A 17,374-nucleotide genomic window follows, 5' to 3' on the forward strand; every position below is an offset into this window, starting at 1 on the left:
TGCTCTGTTTCCACTTAGGAACTCCCACTCACTCTCCCAGTACTCTCTCTCACTCTGTCTCTCTACCCCTGTTTCTCTCTCTCTAGCTCTGTGTGTCCTGCAAAATGTGGGAAATGTCATTTCCTGTGTTCTTGTGGGGAGCCTTGGACCGTGGCCCAAAAGTCCAGAACTTTAAAGAAATGGTCAAGTCTTGTGGTTTGAGTATGTGTTCATACGGCTCTGTATTATTTTGAGAAGCATATACAAGAAAATGCATTTCCATCCCAAGCTACTTTTAAAATCAAGCGGTAACACTCATCTTGCATCTCCCAGTAATGTTTACGAGGAAGAAATTTTGATGTCCATCTGTGCTCTCTGTGTCTGCATGCATGCATATGTCATGCAATAATGGGACTGTGTGTGTGTTTTTTCCGGGACCTTTCCGTGTCTGGTTGCTGGACAGAGTGGCATGGGCTTGTCTCTGGTTGTGGTTGTCAGACTGTCCCAGTGGTATGAAGCCTGCTGCTTTATTGGGCAGGCTAAACTGCTGAGGCAGGGTTTCTACTGGCGCTTTGAGCTCTGCCAAAGCCAAATGGAATTACACAACAGATTTTAACCCTTCAGGTCAGATGTAGGATTCTCTTGAAAAGAATGGATTCAGTGGAAAAAATGAATGGCTGAGTTGATAAGGTGGTTTTAAGTTTCTAAACCTGACAACATACTTTGCTTTGAAAAGATTTAAAAATGACCAACATATGTTTAAAGCTTATGTTTATGGTATAGTATATGTTTTGTCAGTTTTGGATTTGTCAGCTGTTCATAATATAAGAAGAAGGACAATTATTATGTTTTCTTAAAAGCATCTTTTAGTCAGGCTTTTCCTTTGTATGAGTCTTAAATTAAAGTCTTTACTTCAGTGGAGGAATCGCTCGTTCCTGCCCTGCTGTGGTCAAACCAGGTTACTGCTTTTCAGGGAGAACAACAAATCTTCTGATTACTAAAAAACTGTGGAGTACTGTATAGCACGTGCAGGTTATGCACAAAGTGTTTTATTCTCTTTCTCTTTTTGCATTTATGAGCTCCCTCGGGACATCTTATCGTGCTTTCTCAGTAAGACTTTGTAATTTTGCTATGCACTTAGTAAAAGTCTCTTTCTTTTGAATGATATCACTGACAGACATTGACCATATACAATTGTATATAAGTACTACAGTCTTTTGTAAAGTAAAATTAAAATCAACCAGTAGCAACAATCTTTTATATGTCCTTGTCTTTTATTTATAACTTTCACAAGGTGACTTAAAACACATTGTGTTTTTATTGTGGTGATTAATTATATTGTTGAATGAAGTATGCTTCCATTGCTTCCAAGTCCATGTCACACTAGTCTGTTTTCACAGCAACACAGAAACATTCTCACAAACCTAAAAACTGACTACTGCATGAACTTAAACCTTACGAACAGCGATAATCACGTCACTATATTTTTACTTTGACACAGTGGTTGAATACACAAATTATGCTTTACACCATCGGCAAATCTTTGATTGATTCTGTGGGTTAAACAGTATTTCATGCATTACAAAATGACAAAACTAGGAAGAAGGAGAAAATAGTTCACAGCAGAGAGCAAATGTTCTAAGCCACTAAGCACTATTGGCATATTGTTGCTGTTTAGTGTACTATAACATACTTCTAAGTTTAGGAGGCGACAGGATACTGATCATACTGTATACAGAAAAAACATATCATAGCTTCTCACATTCAAAAATCAAATGGAATGGTGAACTGTAACACAATAAAAAGCTCAACAGTGAAAAACAACTGCAGCACTTTAACTGCATGTAACAGGGACTAGAAACTATAAACATTCTGAGACTGTTTTTACTTGAAAAATCATTTACAAACATTTAAAATACTGCAGATAAACAGCTGCGCTTTTGGGTAACTTTATTTCATCCAATAACTCCTCTAGCTACTTCTCTGCTTTACAATGGTTCAACAATATTGCTGTGTTTGAGTCACTGCTAGCAGTCATTGTTCTCACCAGTCAGACACCTCCATAAAGTCCTCCAGTTCACTCATAGTTATTATATCACGGGGCCGGTATCGTGAGTGGGCTGAGCTATCATTTTCACACACTGAGCTTCTTGCAAGCTGGCTGTTTGTGTCACACTCTGGAAATGACTCATGTGAGCCAAGTGTATTGTAAACTCTGTTGCATTTTTTCTCTTTATCATTTACAGTGTCCATGTAGGGCGTCTTCTCTGAGCTATAGTAATGCCCTTCAGAGGTTTGCCCAACTTCATGGCTGTGGGTCTCCCTCACAGGCTGTTGGTCCTGATGGACAGTCACGGTGGCTGTGGATGACCTGTGGGGGGTCACAGAGTTGATAGGTTGGTAACCTTTAGGATAACCATGATAGCCTTGATAGAGCACCAAAGGCTTGCCAGCTGTAGAGGCCTGGGAGAGGGGCTGTTGTTGCACCTTGACCTGCATTTGGGGCTGGAGATGTGGCTGTGTATATGTTTGTTGAGGTTGGGATTGTGACGTGCTCTGGCCAGACTCACGCACATTTAGCTGAACATATTTTCCTGTCTCTGGGTCAAAGAAAGTCTTTGTTTTCACCTGAACAGGCACATCCACTACGTAATACTGACCAGAGCCAAGGTCTTGCAGCACTTTACGCTGGGTCAGTGGGTAGGACTTGGGATAGCTGGACTCTACATGATACTGTGTCACTGGAGCTGGGTGGTTGCAGTGATGGAGAGTGGGAGAAGAGGGAACATGAGCAACTGTTTTAGGAACTGCAGAGTGGGAAGTTGTGCCAGTAGCATGAGATGGGGCAACAGGAAGAGAAACAGGGGGAGTAGCATGAGGCAAGACAAATGGTAGGGTGATAGGACCAGTGGCATGGGGGGAAGCATGCACAGAATGGCGGGAGGATTGGTGCTCTTTGTGGGAGGAAGGCAAGCTAGACACCATTGTTGGAGCATGAGCAATGGAGACAGGTGAGGTAAAATGAGGGGTAGCCATCGCGGGGTGGTTTGAAGAGTGAACCTCAGTGGAGGAAGACGAAGGAATTGTTGAGACTTGAGGAGGCTTTTTAACTATACCAGGGTGTTCTGCTGAAGCTTTGGACAATTCCTTCTTTATCCTATGTGAAGTCAATCTTTTGGCCCTCTGCAAGGCTTTCTCACTCTTTGGTGGAACAGCTGGTGGCTTGCCCAAAGACCGGGACGCATCGCTGCTAAAGCTACAGGCTGATTCTGGCCTCTCGTAGTCATACAGGCCTCGTACATCTGCCAGGTCTGTTGCACCCGTGGCAAAACTCTCCACATCCTCTGACATATTGCTGATGACAGAACGGGAGTCATCTTCTACGTCCAGAGCAGTGCTCCTCCTGGAGTAAGGCCTGTGTTGTGTGAGAGGGGCCGAGAAATCCTGGGACGAAGATACTGACTGAAAAGCTGATGATTCTTTGATTGTAGCAAGTCTGTTTGAGCCTGTGTCCGAGTGAACAGAAGTTACAGCATTGCGTCTTGTCATCTCCTGCTCCTCCTCTCTTCTCTCTGACCCTCTCTCTATTGGTGAACCCATGCGGAGATCTACTCCAAAGTTCTTATGGAAACGTGGTTTAACTGACTTGAAAGAGGAACCTCTGATGGTGTTATCCTTCACCCTGAACATTGAAGGCTTAGCTCCTACTGCAGGAGACGATGTGTTGGAGCGGGGTAGAGATGAAGCTGGAGATACAGGGGCATGCGGCCTATATGCCGTGGTCTGGGATCCTGAGTCCTCAGTCCACTCGAGTCCTGAGAGACTGCTTCTTTGTTGCGGAGGTAAAGGGGAGCCAAGTTGTCTTTCCTTGGGCTTCTGCTCTGATTCAGTTGAGGTAATGGCATAATACTGAATAGCATCTATCTGTGCTGTTCTTTTTTCTTCTGCTATCTCAATTTCTCTGTGAGTAGCTAACTTTTTCTCTTCTCCTCTGTTTTTAGCAATGATCCCATCCTCTCTTTGAGCCAGCACTCGTTCTCGGGCTGCTGTCTTCTCCTGTACCAATGCTGGGTGTCTGGTTCTCTCCCCTTTGGCTTCAGTTTCTCCTCTCCTCTTTTCTCCCGTTAATGTTATCTCTTTTTTGGTTTTTGTCTCCTCTGCCTCTGTCTGGGTTCTTAACCATTGTCTTTCTCTCCTCAGTGCTTCACTGTGCTGCTTTCTGCTCTTACGCTCCTGGATAAGTTTGATGTTTTCCTCTTCTGACATTTGTGCAGCACCGGACTCTGTGTTGTGTTGTCTTTTCTTTTCCTGCTCAAAATCAGCAAGTATTTTCTCCTCAGTCTGTTTAACTTGTCTTTCCTCCTCAATAGTAGCAGCTCTCTTTTGCTCTTCCACTACTGTAGCTCTCCTTTTCTGCTCTTTCTCTGCAGCTCTCTTCTGTTGCTCCTCTATAGCTTCTCTCCTCTGCTGCTCCTGTATAGCTTCTCTCCTCTGCTGCTCTATAGCTTCTCTCCTCTGCTGCTCCTCTATAGCTGCTCTCCTCTGCTGCTCCTCTATAGCTGCTCTCCTCTGCTGCTCCTCTATAGCTGCTCTCCTCTGCTGCTCCTCTATAGCTTCTCTCCTCAGCTGCTCCTCCCGTGCAGCTTTCTCTACCTCTTGCCGTTTCAAACTCCTCCCTTCATTCTCTTTTACCTGCTCCTTCTCCCCTCTCACCTTTGCTTTTCTTTCTTCCTCAGTGTTTACTCTCCTTTTCTCTTCAGTTTTTGTAATTCTCCTACCTTCTTCTCTTTGCCTTTCTTTCAGCTCCTCTTCTTTTTGAGGAGATCTGTCTTCCTCCATTTGTTTTGCTTTTCTTTCCTCCTGAGCTCTTCTCTCTGCTTCTTTTAATTTTTCCCGCCGCTCCTTGATCTGAATAGCTATGGCCTCCCTTTCTCTTGCTCTCCTCTCTTCTTCTCTCTGAGCAGATTTCCTTTCTTCTTCAGCCAGGGAGGCTCTGCTTTTCTCTATCATGTGTTTTATTTTTATGTTTCCTGCTCTTTTTTGCTCCTCTATCCTAGAATCTAGTTCTTCTTCCAGCTGTTTTGCCTTACTTTGCTGATTATTCTTGGCTTCTTCTTCCCAACTTGCAAACCTTTCTTGTTTCAGTTTATCTGTCCTCCCATCCTCAGTTTCAGCTTCTATGGTTTTATCTTTTTGTTTTTCAATCTTCTCATCTTTTGTGAGAGTCGCCATGTTAGGATTTTCCCCTAAATGTGGCTGTGGATGAGAAGTGGTCGATCCTTTTGGTCTGTTGATGGCAGGAGCTGTTTGTGAGAGCTGATCGTTTGACCGATAAATACTTTGATCTACTTGACTTACTCTTTGAGTGCGAGCTGCAGCCACTTGTTCTGTCTGAGAAGTTGGTGACTTGTTTCTTTGTTGTTGTGTGCATTCTTCATTGGATTTGGCATTTAAAAGTTTTTCTTTGTCTCCCAGTTTGAACATCCCTGTCCTTTGGTGTTCTTTGTCTGTTATAGGAAACACTAATGTTTTGGGTTCTTTGTGCACTTTAGCGCTCACTTCTGTCTTATTTGGCATTTTGTCTTTTACTGAGAGATCTTTTGGGTCAACAGTGTACTCTGGACGCCTGCTATGGCGAGTCTGGATAAGGGGGAAAAATCCTTCCTTTTTGTTGGGTGCAAAATCTTGTATTGTGTTTGCCCGGTCTTCTGAAACAATTACTTTTAATCTGGCATAGTCTGCAATTGCTGAGATCTCAGGTATTGTAGATACCCTTTCCTTTGGTTTAACATCAGGTTCCTCCATTTCCATACTTTCTCTTGTTGAATGTGAATTCCTTGATCTTGATCTTTCTCTTGTTGCTGAACTCGTTTGGCTGTCTGTGTGATGTTTTCTGGTATAATTAGTTAGAGCAGCCAACTTTGCATTATTACTCTGTTTTGAAGCCCACTTATCTTCTGTTTCTGAGTTTTTACTTTTTGGGTTTTCATTTTTATCTGTTTTGATTGATTCCACTGTTTTCCTTTTACTTTGATCCATCACTTCATGTTTTTCTTCCTTATAAGATTCATTGCTGATAGCTGCCTTGTTTGGTAGTAACCCAGAAACTTCCTCTGCCTTTAAAATACCATCAGACATATCTTCAATATTTACACTATTATATACTTCATTATTTGTTTCTTTTAGCCCTTGAACTTGAAAGTAGTCTTGCTCCATTGTTTCTATCCTTGATTCAACAACAGGTGTTCCACTTTTCTTTACTTTTTCCAACTTTTTATCTTCAGCTTGAGTATTGGTTGCATTTATGCCATTTTGTTGATTGCTGATTTTCAATAAGTCCGTCAGTTTTCTGACACTGGACAACACATGCTGTACAACTAATTTGTCTTCTGAACTCTGTGAAATGTGCTTTTCAGTGCAAGCTGCGGTGACGTCTTTGGTTTGGACTTGACTGTTTGAAGTGTTCGCTTTTTCATCACTAGTTGTAGCAACTTGTTTATGCTGATCAGCTGCAAATGCATCAGAAGTGACGGGTGTGATCAAATGTTTTCCTGCAATTTTCAGGTTTTCATCCCCAGTTACTGCTGGAACAACTCTGATGGCGATGCTGTCTATATGCACATCGTCCACTTGATTATTTTCTCTAATATTTGTCTCTTTATCTGGAGACACGTGTATGTTTTCCTTGTCAGTCAATTGGTTTGATGGGCTTATTTTGTTAAATAGTTTTGCTGGTGGTGAATCATGCCTCTTTTCCTCCAGTAGGGGAGCACTCTTGCCATCTAATTTCCTGCTTTTGGGTGGCTCTTTTACACTTCTGATATCTTCTTTCACCGGTAGCTGGGTATCTTGTTTTGTTAGAGATTCAGCATCAACTCTGTTAGTCTCATTCATGCCACTGATTGTTGGGTTCACCACTTTGGGCATTGAGTTCTCATTTTTATCTGGGGATTTTCTTTTGTTTGAATTTTCCTCCCCAGTATTGCTCTCTAATTTATCTTTCCTTGTGCTTGTTGCTGAGTTGTCTTTTGGCATTTTATTTGTATAGTCCACATTTTCTCTTGCTATTAAGGCTTGTTTGTAGACAGTGGGTTGAGTTTCAGCCAGCCCTTTATTTTTAGCAGGAACAGTGACTATAGGGGGAATACCTTTTTCTGTCAGTGGTTGGAGTTGGATATCCCTTTGAGGTCCTGCATTTATAGAAAAACTCTCTAGCTGGGTATTAGCTTTTTTCTCAGTGTAATTCTCAGACACATTATTTTTTCTTGTCTCAAGAGTTGATGTTTCACCCGCCTTTTCAGGATGATTACTCTTACAAATGTTAGTCTGATCTTTGTCCAGTGTTGCCTGGGTTTCCTGTACTGCATCTTTTATCTTTGCTATGCAAGATTTCATTGAAGATGTATTTGCATTAGATGCTTCAAAACCAGAACTTAGATGGCTTTTGTCTGAATTATTGCACTCTTCCTCTTTTGCATTCATTTCTTTTTGAGTGCTGTCATCCTCCACACCACTGTTCAGAGAAGTCTTTCTTTCTCGTACAATTACCATTATTCCTGTGATCTGCAAGCTATCCTCTGCCACAGAGCTTTCATTCTGAGGACAGATGAGATTTAATGAAGGTGCTGAGTCCTCAAGAACTGCTTCATGTTTACTCTCTGCCTTCTCTGTTGAAGGGCTGGAGTTTTCATCTTCTACCAGAGCTATAGCTTGAACTGGATCGTCTTTCTTGCTGTTGAGGTGGTCAGTGTTTACAACTGGATTGTCTTTAAAACCCTCTTCCTTTCCATAGTTTTCATATTTTCCTTCGATTTCCACCAAGACCTCATCTGTGCGCATCGTACAAATTCCCATCTTTTTTGCTTCTGTGCTGGGTTCTAGCACATTGTCATTGCTCTTTCCTGGTTCTTTGGGAGCTTGTTTCTGTGGCTGGTCTAATAACCGACTGTTGGCTGTAGCTGATTTCACTGGTATTACAGCAGAGCTGAGAGGTGAAACAGACTTGAGTGGTGCCATCTGTATTCCTGAAGGCTCCATCTGGTGTGTTGGTGTACTATTACTGGACACTGTGCTTCCCTGCTTTTTAGATGTTTCCTGTGATGCAGGCCTTGAACGGATGCTCTGAATACCAGCTAATTGCTTGGTAGAATTTTTGGAAATAAACCCATCTCGTATAGCAAAACCCTTTTCTTTAATTGCTGAAATTTCTTTTTCAGCGTGGGCTTTTATCTTGGAGGTTAGAATCTCCTGCTTGGTTTGTGCTCTCTCGTTATGTGGCAATGATCTCAGGGGGGTAAAATGTGAATCTTTAGCTGAACCTGCACTGTGCTCTGTTGACTTAACTTTTCTTTCAAGGGATGGTGGTTTAGGCAAATCAGAGTCTCTTTGCTTTGGAAAATTTGTTTGTTGCAACTTTTCAAAACTGTCATCTTTCACTTTGTCATTAACAGTTTCTATAACCGTAGGTAAATAGTTAGCAGTGGTTAATGTAAATTCTTTGGATGACTCACTGTAAACATATTGGCTTTCTGTCATCTCCTTATTTTCTAAGTTTGCCATTGTAAATCCTCTTATAGGACTATGTTTGTCTTTGGATTTTTCATTATTCATTGTCTCAACTTTGTCAAAAGATAAAGCTGATGTGTCTTTAGAATTAGGTGAAGAACGGTTTTCTGCAGCTGAGACTTTGTTTTTGTTTGTTGAAATTGCATTAGTGAAAACGTATTTCTCTCTCAGATGGTCATAATCATCTGCCCCTCTATCAGCTTGATCTCTACTATTTCTGGAGACAACTGATTCTTCCCTCTGTTGACACACTTGTATTGTCTGATTCTTCTTGTTGTAATCTTCCTTTTTATTATTTCCTCCTGGAGGAACATCTGTGTTTGTAATGTGTGTAACATTTCTGGCTTTCTCCTTTTGCTCTCCTTTCATTTTGTCCTTTATTTTGGCCAATTCTGCTTTAGTCTTAGCTAACTCTGTCTTAACTTGCTCAACTTTATCTGGTTCACTTTTAACATATTGCGTCATTGTTAGTTTTGCTGCAAGTTTAGCAGATTTTTCCTGCATGTACTTTGTTTTTGTTAGTTCTGAATTAACCAGCTCCACTCTGGGTGGTTCGTACTTTGACTGCTCTTCTTTTCTCTCTTCAGCTTTTGCCTCTTTGATTTTATTTGTCTGTGTTGTAAACTGCTCTGCATTTACTTGACCTGCCTCCACAGAATTTCTCAGTTTCTCCTCAGTTTTCCCTTTTCTAACATACTCAACTTTGAGCTTTCCTACTTCAGCTACATTTGTTCTGTCTTGTTCTGCTTTAGTTTGATGCTCATTTATCTGCTCTTCTCTAAATTGTTCTTTTCTAAACTCTGCAGCTGCTTGTTCTACTTTGTTTCCACTTGCTTTGATTTGTCCTGTCTCTCTCCAATCACTTTCATCTTGTTCTCCTCTTACCTGCTTGTCCTCAGCTTGCTTTGCTTTGATACTTTCCTTTATTGTCTTTTCAGCTTGCTGTGTCCTTACCTGCCCTGGCTGCTCTTTGTCAGTTTTCACATGTTCTCTCTCTGCTTTAGCTTGTTCTGCTTCCGCCTGCTCACCCTCTTCCTTGTCCATGTGCACAGCTCCAGCTTCCTCTGTAATGAATCTTGGCTCCTCTGTTACCTTTTTTATTGTGGCTTGCTCTGCTTGTTTTTCTCTGAGTTGTTCTGTCTGTTTCCCTGTTCGCTGCTCTTCTTTCATATTTTCCGCCTGTTTTACTTGCTTATACTCTGTTTGTTCTGCTTTGGTCTGTTCTGCATTGCCTTTCTCTGAACCAGTCTGACCTGCTAAAATTAACCTAGTGGAATCCACTTTGGGCTGCTCCACTTGAGCCCAGCGCTGAGCTTTTGCCAGTTCTGCATGGGCATTGGTATGATCTGCTCTGGCTTGTTCACCCTTGACCTCAGCATAGTTTCTATTCAATACCTGTTTTGCCATTGTGGACGTAGATGAATGTGTTTGCATATTATGTTGAAACTGTGGTTTTGGTTCTATTGATTGGATACTTTCCATTTCATGTTCCTTCTGAATGGGTGTGTACTGTTTCCTCTGACCTGTTTCTTGTGTGAGCATACTTTTGTCTTTATTAGAATAAAGATTCTGTTGGTTTCTATATTGATCAGTGTATCTGTTGTAATTCTGTGTTAAGTAATTTTCTTTTGTTTCATTTTCCTCACTGTGTCTATAATATTTTTGATGTTGATATTTGTCCCTATATGCTCCAGATTTCTCTTGTTCATATTTTGCTTGATTTTCCACTGTGTCATTACCAAATGCAGCATTTTTTGGCAGTTTGTTAAAAATATTAGCGTTGACCAATCCAGTGTTTTTATGAGAAAGTGTTTCGACATCAAAACTCTCTCTTAATTCTGTTTTCTCAGGTTCTCTGTCTATACTTTGCTTATTTTCTCCTCTGTATTTGTCTCTTGATAAATTTACTTCCTCCTTTAATACAGCTGCTCCTGGGTAAACCTGTGTATATTGGTCTTTTTCTATTAAAGCAGTTATCTCTTGTTTCCAAGGAGAGATAGCTGCTTTGAGACTGAGTTTTTCTGTGTCTTGAATGTTTGTCTGTCTCCACCTATCCTGTGAGGACACACTATTGTAATCATGTTTATTGTCTTTAAGCTGCTGATATGTATCCACTTTTGTGAATTCCCTTCCCACTGTTTCATTAAAATTCTGCTCAATATTCGGCTCACGTATTAAATATTCTCTGGTTTGATTGTTTTCAGTATTTAGCCTTTGCCTGTCTGTAGGTAAGTAAGAGGATTTAGGACTGTGTACATTCTCTCTAAGAGAGTTTACATCATCTATCAGGCTTTGCTTATAGGGAGTAAATGATGAGAAATCTTCATGGAGATTCTGTCCATTAGCCTGTTGATGGCTAGTGTAATTTTCAGGTTTCAAGTCAGTGAACCCATAGTGATGAGCCATCTCTCCTTGCATCTGAGCTGTGTATTCTGAATTCTGGCCTGTATGTGCTGCAGGCTGATAATTTAGTGTTGTAAGTGAGGATCCAGTGGCATGATAACGGTCGATGTACTGATGTGACATGTTTATCCCACTGGATTCCTCTATCTGAGGAAACTGAATGTTTGAATCTGGAAAATCAGGGATGTCAATCACAGTGTCTCCAGGCTCCTGGATAGAGGGCTGTTTGTTCTCCATAGTGTCTAAACCTTTAAACTTTGTAGGACTGTAGGTGCTCTTTACTCTTTTTCTGTTGTCTTTGAGGTTGAAGAGTAGACTTGTGGCTCTGGACTTGTAGCTGGACATCCTAACATCATGCAGGGCTCCCCTGCTTTCAGCTCGCACTGGAGGGTGTTCCACAGGTTGTGGGGAACCTCCATACTGTGGGACCTCAGATATCTCTGCTTCCTGATGTGCATGGACTACTGGGGTGAGCAGTTGGCTGATGTTGAATGGAGTTGTGCTTGATTTACTAGTGACAACATCTTGTGCCAGTGCTGCTACTGCAGTGCTGCCAAAGGGAATTACAGTATCATTGCTACAAATCACTCCTTGATGATTTGCTGTCATCCCTGTTGTCATATTTTGCTCTGTCAACATTTTAATTTTTTGTCTGAGGGCTTCGACAGAGCTGATGGTTTCTTGAACATGCTGAGACATCTCGGTTCTAGGTGATGCAGTTGATGGGCATTGGGATGACAGCCTGTTAGTTCCCAGGCTCTGTGTCCGCTTCCTATGTGGGTAATAACTTGCCAACTCTGACTCACAGCGTTTCTCCACAGCGGAAGTTTTCTGCAGCATTGTGGATGTTGATGTGGAGCGTGGAAGAGTGGGATGAAGTACGGACATCAAATTATTCCTCGGATTTCTAAAAGTTCTCTCGTCAAAACTATAAGGACCCTGTGGTTGGGTCTCAAGTGAAAGCTCCTTGTACATTGGTGTCTCATACCATTTGGGGAATTCTGAACAGTGCATAAGCCCGGAGACTTCTCCTTGCTCAAAGGGAAACCTGTTAGGGTCCCTCCAAGCTTTGAATGGACTAAACTCACTGTGAATAAAGAAGTTTGAGTGGCAGTTGACCTGCGCAGACAAGCTGTGTTTACTGTCGAAAGATCTCATAAAAGAGGAAGACGAATTCATGTGAGTGACTGCTGCTACTTCAGAGGAGTAGAAGCTGGTGTCTTGGGCAGAGAATGGCCCAGCTGAAGGGAAATGACCGTTGTTAAAACTTTCCTTGTATGAGAATTCTGAAAGTTCCCTTTGGATACTCATCAAAGCTGATTTGTCCCAGCTTGTCTCGTCATTCCACTCTCTGGGTTTACTATCCATTCCTGTGCTATCCCTGTGTCCCTCAGAGTTAAACGCTCTGATCAGGGAGGAAACTCTGGAGCGACTTCTGCGTTGCTGCAGACTCAAGTCTGTGGCTCCATTGCTGAGGAAGGACAGGTGTTCTGCCCTCAGAGATTTCTCTTGTTGAGAGGTTTCCACAAACGCATGCTGGAATTTGGCAGAAACTCTCCCCTGAGTCTTTTGCCCATAAACCTCCCACTGAGGGTCTCTGTGGATCTCAGTTCCATACATTCCTCCAGGGTTCCAGTCCTGTCCATACTGCTGCATCCTCAGGCTGAAGCTCTCATGTGCAGCTCTTTTAAGTTCCTCTCCATCTCTGCCCAGGCTGCTCTGAGTGAAGGCCAACTGTCTGTCTCTCTGTGTGCAGGGTGATGAACACAGGTCTGAATCATTATAAACAGCCTCATCTCCAATGCAGAGACTTCTGAATGCTCGATCTGTCAGATTGCTGACTTCCCGGTCAGTCTCATCTAAAAAGGACCCGCCACTTGAGGTGTCACTGTAACCTCCGTCGCTGGGCTTCTGATGCATGCCACTCTTTCGGCCTGAGCGGCGCTTCTCAACTGAGGTCATGATGTGGGTTTGCTAAGAAATAGCTCTGTCCTCAGTTGTTCACTCATTCATGCATACAAGGACCTCAAAATTCTACACGCCAACTGCTGCTGGAGCTGCAAGAGCCCCCAGTCCTGATTTTGTAAAGCCAGTAGCTCCTAAGGCATTGTGCCTTTCCATTGGCCCTTTGTCCAAAATGCCCTGGAGCTTGCTGTTCTCCTACAAGAGAAAATAAAGGAATAAGCCAGGACCTGTCCCCAGAGTCACATAACCATTTACTTTAAAAGAAGTAATTTTATAATAGTAATTTTGAATGATGCCTGAGCCTTATATCATATCTTCTTTTGAATCTAAAATGTATTTTCTGATGCGACACACTGTGCTGATACACACTGCCTTGGATAAAAAGCTTTTTATGCTTCCCAATACGCAGCGATGTACTGTATGTGCTTCTGAAAACAGCCTTGTAAATCCTTCCATTCAATCACAATGACCTTCACAGAGATGTTGTGAATAAAACTATACTGTTGCTAGGCACAGTAAAGACAGCCTCACGTGAGCTATTTTGGGTAATTGGAGCTCATCTGTAAACTAGATGACTAGTGTTGTGCACACACACACACATTTCTTGTCTGTCTTGTCTCTGGATTAAGATATATATTGTATAATGTCCTGTTATTAATTATTCATGTTAATAAAAGGTTTAATAAGTAAGCAGCTTAGATTCCCATCAAACTATTTTGGATTTACTGAAAGAGTCTTTAGGGTCATGGCACACTGCAAACTAATCTTGTAGTACAACCAAAAAAAGTTTACTACAGTACAGAGAAAAGAGGTGGAAAGCCATTTATATATCTTCACATAGAAGTGCTATAAAAGAAGATTTCAGAGGTAAAATTAGAAAGGTGACTGCTAGTTTAAGTATAAGTCGGCTTGTTATTGTGGTGCTTTTTGTGCAAATCTTTTTTCACGAATAAAATCAGAATTTTCTGATCTTTAAATCTGAAACAACCTAACCTATGGGTGAGTGCTGGGACATATTTGTGTGCATTGACATCAGCAGTAAGCCACCTGTTAGGCAAGCGACCTCCAAAACTTTTAAAATGCAAAAATCATATACGCCAAAACATATTTCAAATTAAGTTTAATGGTTATAAATACAGCTCAGCAACTAGGTTAAAAGACATATTTTTTTTCAACCTGGAAGAAAAAGGTCTTTTTTACAGACATCTTTTGTTATACTGTGCTTTTGAAATAAAAATGTTTGCACATTTAAGTCATGAGTATGTTCTGGTTAAATTTACTGCAGCTGGCAGGCAGCCGCCAGCTTGCCCAGAATACTCAGATGTTCATTAATATCTTCTGAGCTGGAGTCCATCCACGTCATACGCATCTAAGGAAAAGTTACACACCACAGTGCTGTACTGCCTGGCTTAGTCAGTATTAAATGAGCTGGTGCAGAAATGAAAGGAAGTTTGTTATGCAAAACTTTTCTTTTGGGAACAGCAGAAATCTATAGGCCTTTAGGCAACAGTACATCATTATTGTAACAATTACTTCAAGCATCACTTTTTCAGTCCGTGGTAAGCATTCAAGGCTCATAAAACCCTCACTTTTAATTTACATGTCACTTTATCACAAAACAACACATTCTGTTCAGTGGAGAAATAAGAATCGACACAAAAGTGAAGAAACTATTGAACACTATGCACAGCGGTTACTGTCCTGTCAGACTGCCAGAGTGATTTCTATTCATTATTGCATATGACAGGTTTATTTTTGTCCAGTGATGGGCCTCCAACTTTAAAACCCGACACCAAAGAGGCCTTGTTTTTAGAGGGACTCTGATCTAAGTGAAGACTGGACAGCAGCAAATCTGTCACTTCTGAGAGTAGAACTGAAGATGACTAAATGTTTATAAATATTAGCATCTGTCAGTAAAATAAAATAGAAGATTTATTTTCTTATTAACTAAACCAGGGAATTATGTCTTATCTTTTTTGTCTTGTTTATTTATATGCATGAAATACCCAATCTTAAAATTAGATCTATTTGAAAATGCATGCATATTTAAAAGGCGAAGTACCCACATGTTCCTCTATCAACACAAACAAGAAAGTAGAGTGAGATCATCTCTTACCTTTCAGCTTTATATTTCATAGTTTGGGCCTCACTGTAAACTCTTCAATTAGCTCTGCCTCAGCAAAAAGGGCCTTGCTGATTTAATTCTACAAGACCCTTTCTATTGCCTCTGGCTCTTTGTATTTACAACAATCCAAATGAAAAAAAAAAAAGTCTGTATAGTCCACAGTCATGTCTTTAAGCATCTGACCTAAGGCAGGCAGCAGGACTTGGGGCTGTAGACCAGAAAAAATTTGAGGAACCGGTCCAGAGAGACAGACCACCAGGGGGGACAGAATGAGCACTTCAGCTACCATGCGGCTCTGTGAGATCCTTTGGTGTCGAGTGTCAAATGGATGAAACAAACAGCCTCTCAACTATTTATAAATCTGGACAGCTAACTGCTGGCAAATCGTAGCTAGAGCTAAGTCTTAGCAAACTACGAAAATGTTAAAAATTGATGAGGAGGTTGTGAGACTAAACCTGGACAAAATGTTTAATATTGAGGGTGTTGAATATGTGTGTTGTTGGGGGTGTAGGGGGCACTGCTGTATCTGTGCCACTCTCTGAGACACAAATAACTCTATTGCCTCACAGTGGAGTGTCACCCTCTTTGTTGAACAAAACTGCTAAGCACCATACAAAAAAAAACAAAAAACAGGTTACTCTTGATCAATAAACCTCCTGCTATCTTCACCATAAGAAGCTAATAACTATAAGATGACAAATATTTTAGCCGATATTTTACATTTTATAATTAGTTAGTAATTAGTCTTCTTAAAGAAACTTTTGATTGATCTGTCAGGTTAATTTGAACATGAATTTTACACTCACTTATTACAGAACTTTAACTATGACAGTCTAATCTCCCTGACTACAGCCTCACTTACCCCCAGCAGAAAAGGTCATAAGGCACAGGAAGGGGAGGACTTTCATATTCACCCCTCTCCTTCCCACTCCCACACCGGCCCTTCCACACAGCCCACCGCTATAATAGGACATTGCTGTAGCAGATAGTTTCCTGCAATTCTTGGCGGGTGCGGGGCCAGTCTGGCAGAATGATGGACACACACACATGGGCCTTAATGGAGACACACTCCTCCACATATGCCTACACCACCGCACACATACAGCTCACTAAACTCCACAAAGGGCTGAGGTAATCCCTTTTTTACTAATCTCTTTTCTCCCTTCTAGGCAACCGCCTCCTCCACCACATGCCCTTCTTATGCTCCATTTTTCTCTCTATACATAGCTGTTACTGAGTGACATCAGCTTCACAGATCTCCACTTTCTTTTGTTACTTTTGGGCCCTCAATGCTCAGCACTTGTTAAAAATGGTTTTGATTAATAAAATTTAATTTGCAAAAACTTCCCTCAGCAAAAATTACTCAGTGTGTGTTTATCCACGGTGCTTAATTTTCCCACCGAGGTTTGAAATGAAGCTTGCTTTGTGGAGTCGGTACATGTTTCCTGCTCACTTACTCCCTCTAGTGGACAAACCTAGAATGCGTGTCTCAATTGGTCTGTACTGAGACGTTTTGACTTATTTGATGCATGTCTCTTAAGTATTGGCACAGTGCAAGCCTCTCTTGCGGGCTAGTCGTTTATTTATTTATTTTTTCAACTACAGAGGACTGTAAGCACCGACCACAAGCACTGAGGATGTTCTCCCCTTTGCTGAGTAAGGAGGAGCAGCGCTGTGGTTATGTGGGAGTCAGGAGACAAGCACATTACTCGCTGCATTAAGATATGCTTTGTTTGTATTATCTCCATTCAGAGATGAGACTAATTGATTATAATTGATTGGGTTATTGATGAGCTGTGTTGCAGGAATTAAAAGCAGAGATGATGCTGTAATGGGGTATTTTGGTCGTTGGGTGTACTGGGCCAAAATGCACTTTGGAAGCTGGGTCCTCGATTAGTAACATTTAGGTGTTGCACCAAATGTCAAGCAGAAGAATTATGTGTGTGTGCCAGTCTTTCTTGAGCAAACTCTCTTTCTGTGTGCCTTATATTGTCTGTCTGTGGATGTGTGCATGTGCACAGCATCTCCCTGTTTCAGGACATATTTCCCCACATGCCTACAAAATATTTCATTATTGCAACAAAAGAAGTCCATTAACTGCAATGTAAGAACAGAGTTCAACTGCTGTCCCCCGTATTCACCATGTTTGTCTGCTTTTCTGGCTGCTCTCCAGCTAATTTGATATAACAATGCTCCACAAAACCGCCTCAGGACTTTTTTTAGGTGACAGAAAATTATCAATGATGCCACATGCACAGCTGAATGTCAACACCAACTTGACTTGTTTATGAAATATTAAAGCAGTGAATTATGGGCACCATGCAGAACTTAATGATG

General features: G+C 41.4%; 1 protein-coding gene across 1 annotated transcript; it reads right to left on the reverse strand.

The window, feature by feature from the left end:
* Positions 1-44: 44 nt before the first annotated feature.
* c1h10orf71 (chromosome 1 C10orf71 homolog) lies at positions 45-15,427 on the reverse strand. Its single transcript, XM_067521302.1, has 2 exons — positions 15,029-15,427; positions 45-13,107 (listed from the first exon to the last, which is right to left on the reverse strand). Exon 2 carries the CDS (start codon positions 12,907-12,909, stop codon positions 2,023-2,025), a length of 10,887 nt encoding a protein of 3,628 aa, XP_067377403.1. The 5' UTR covers positions 12,910-13,107; positions 15,029-15,427; the 3' UTR covers positions 45-2,022.
* Positions 15,428-17,374: the final 1,947 nt, after the last annotated feature.

This window comes from Channa argus, chromosome 1 (genome assembly GCF_033026475.1).
Source record: "Channa argus isolate prfri chromosome 1, Channa argus male v1.0, whole genome shotgun sequence".
In the NCBI taxonomy this organism is placed as follows: Eukaryota; Metazoa; Chordata; class Actinopteri; order Anabantiformes; family Channidae; genus Channa; species Channa argus.

Excerpts from the sequence above, each read along its gene's own strand:
- c1h10orf71 (XM_067521302.1), bottom strand. The coding sequence starts at position 12,909 with ATGACCTCAGTTGAGAAGCGCCGCTCAGGCCGAAAGAGTGGCATGCAT.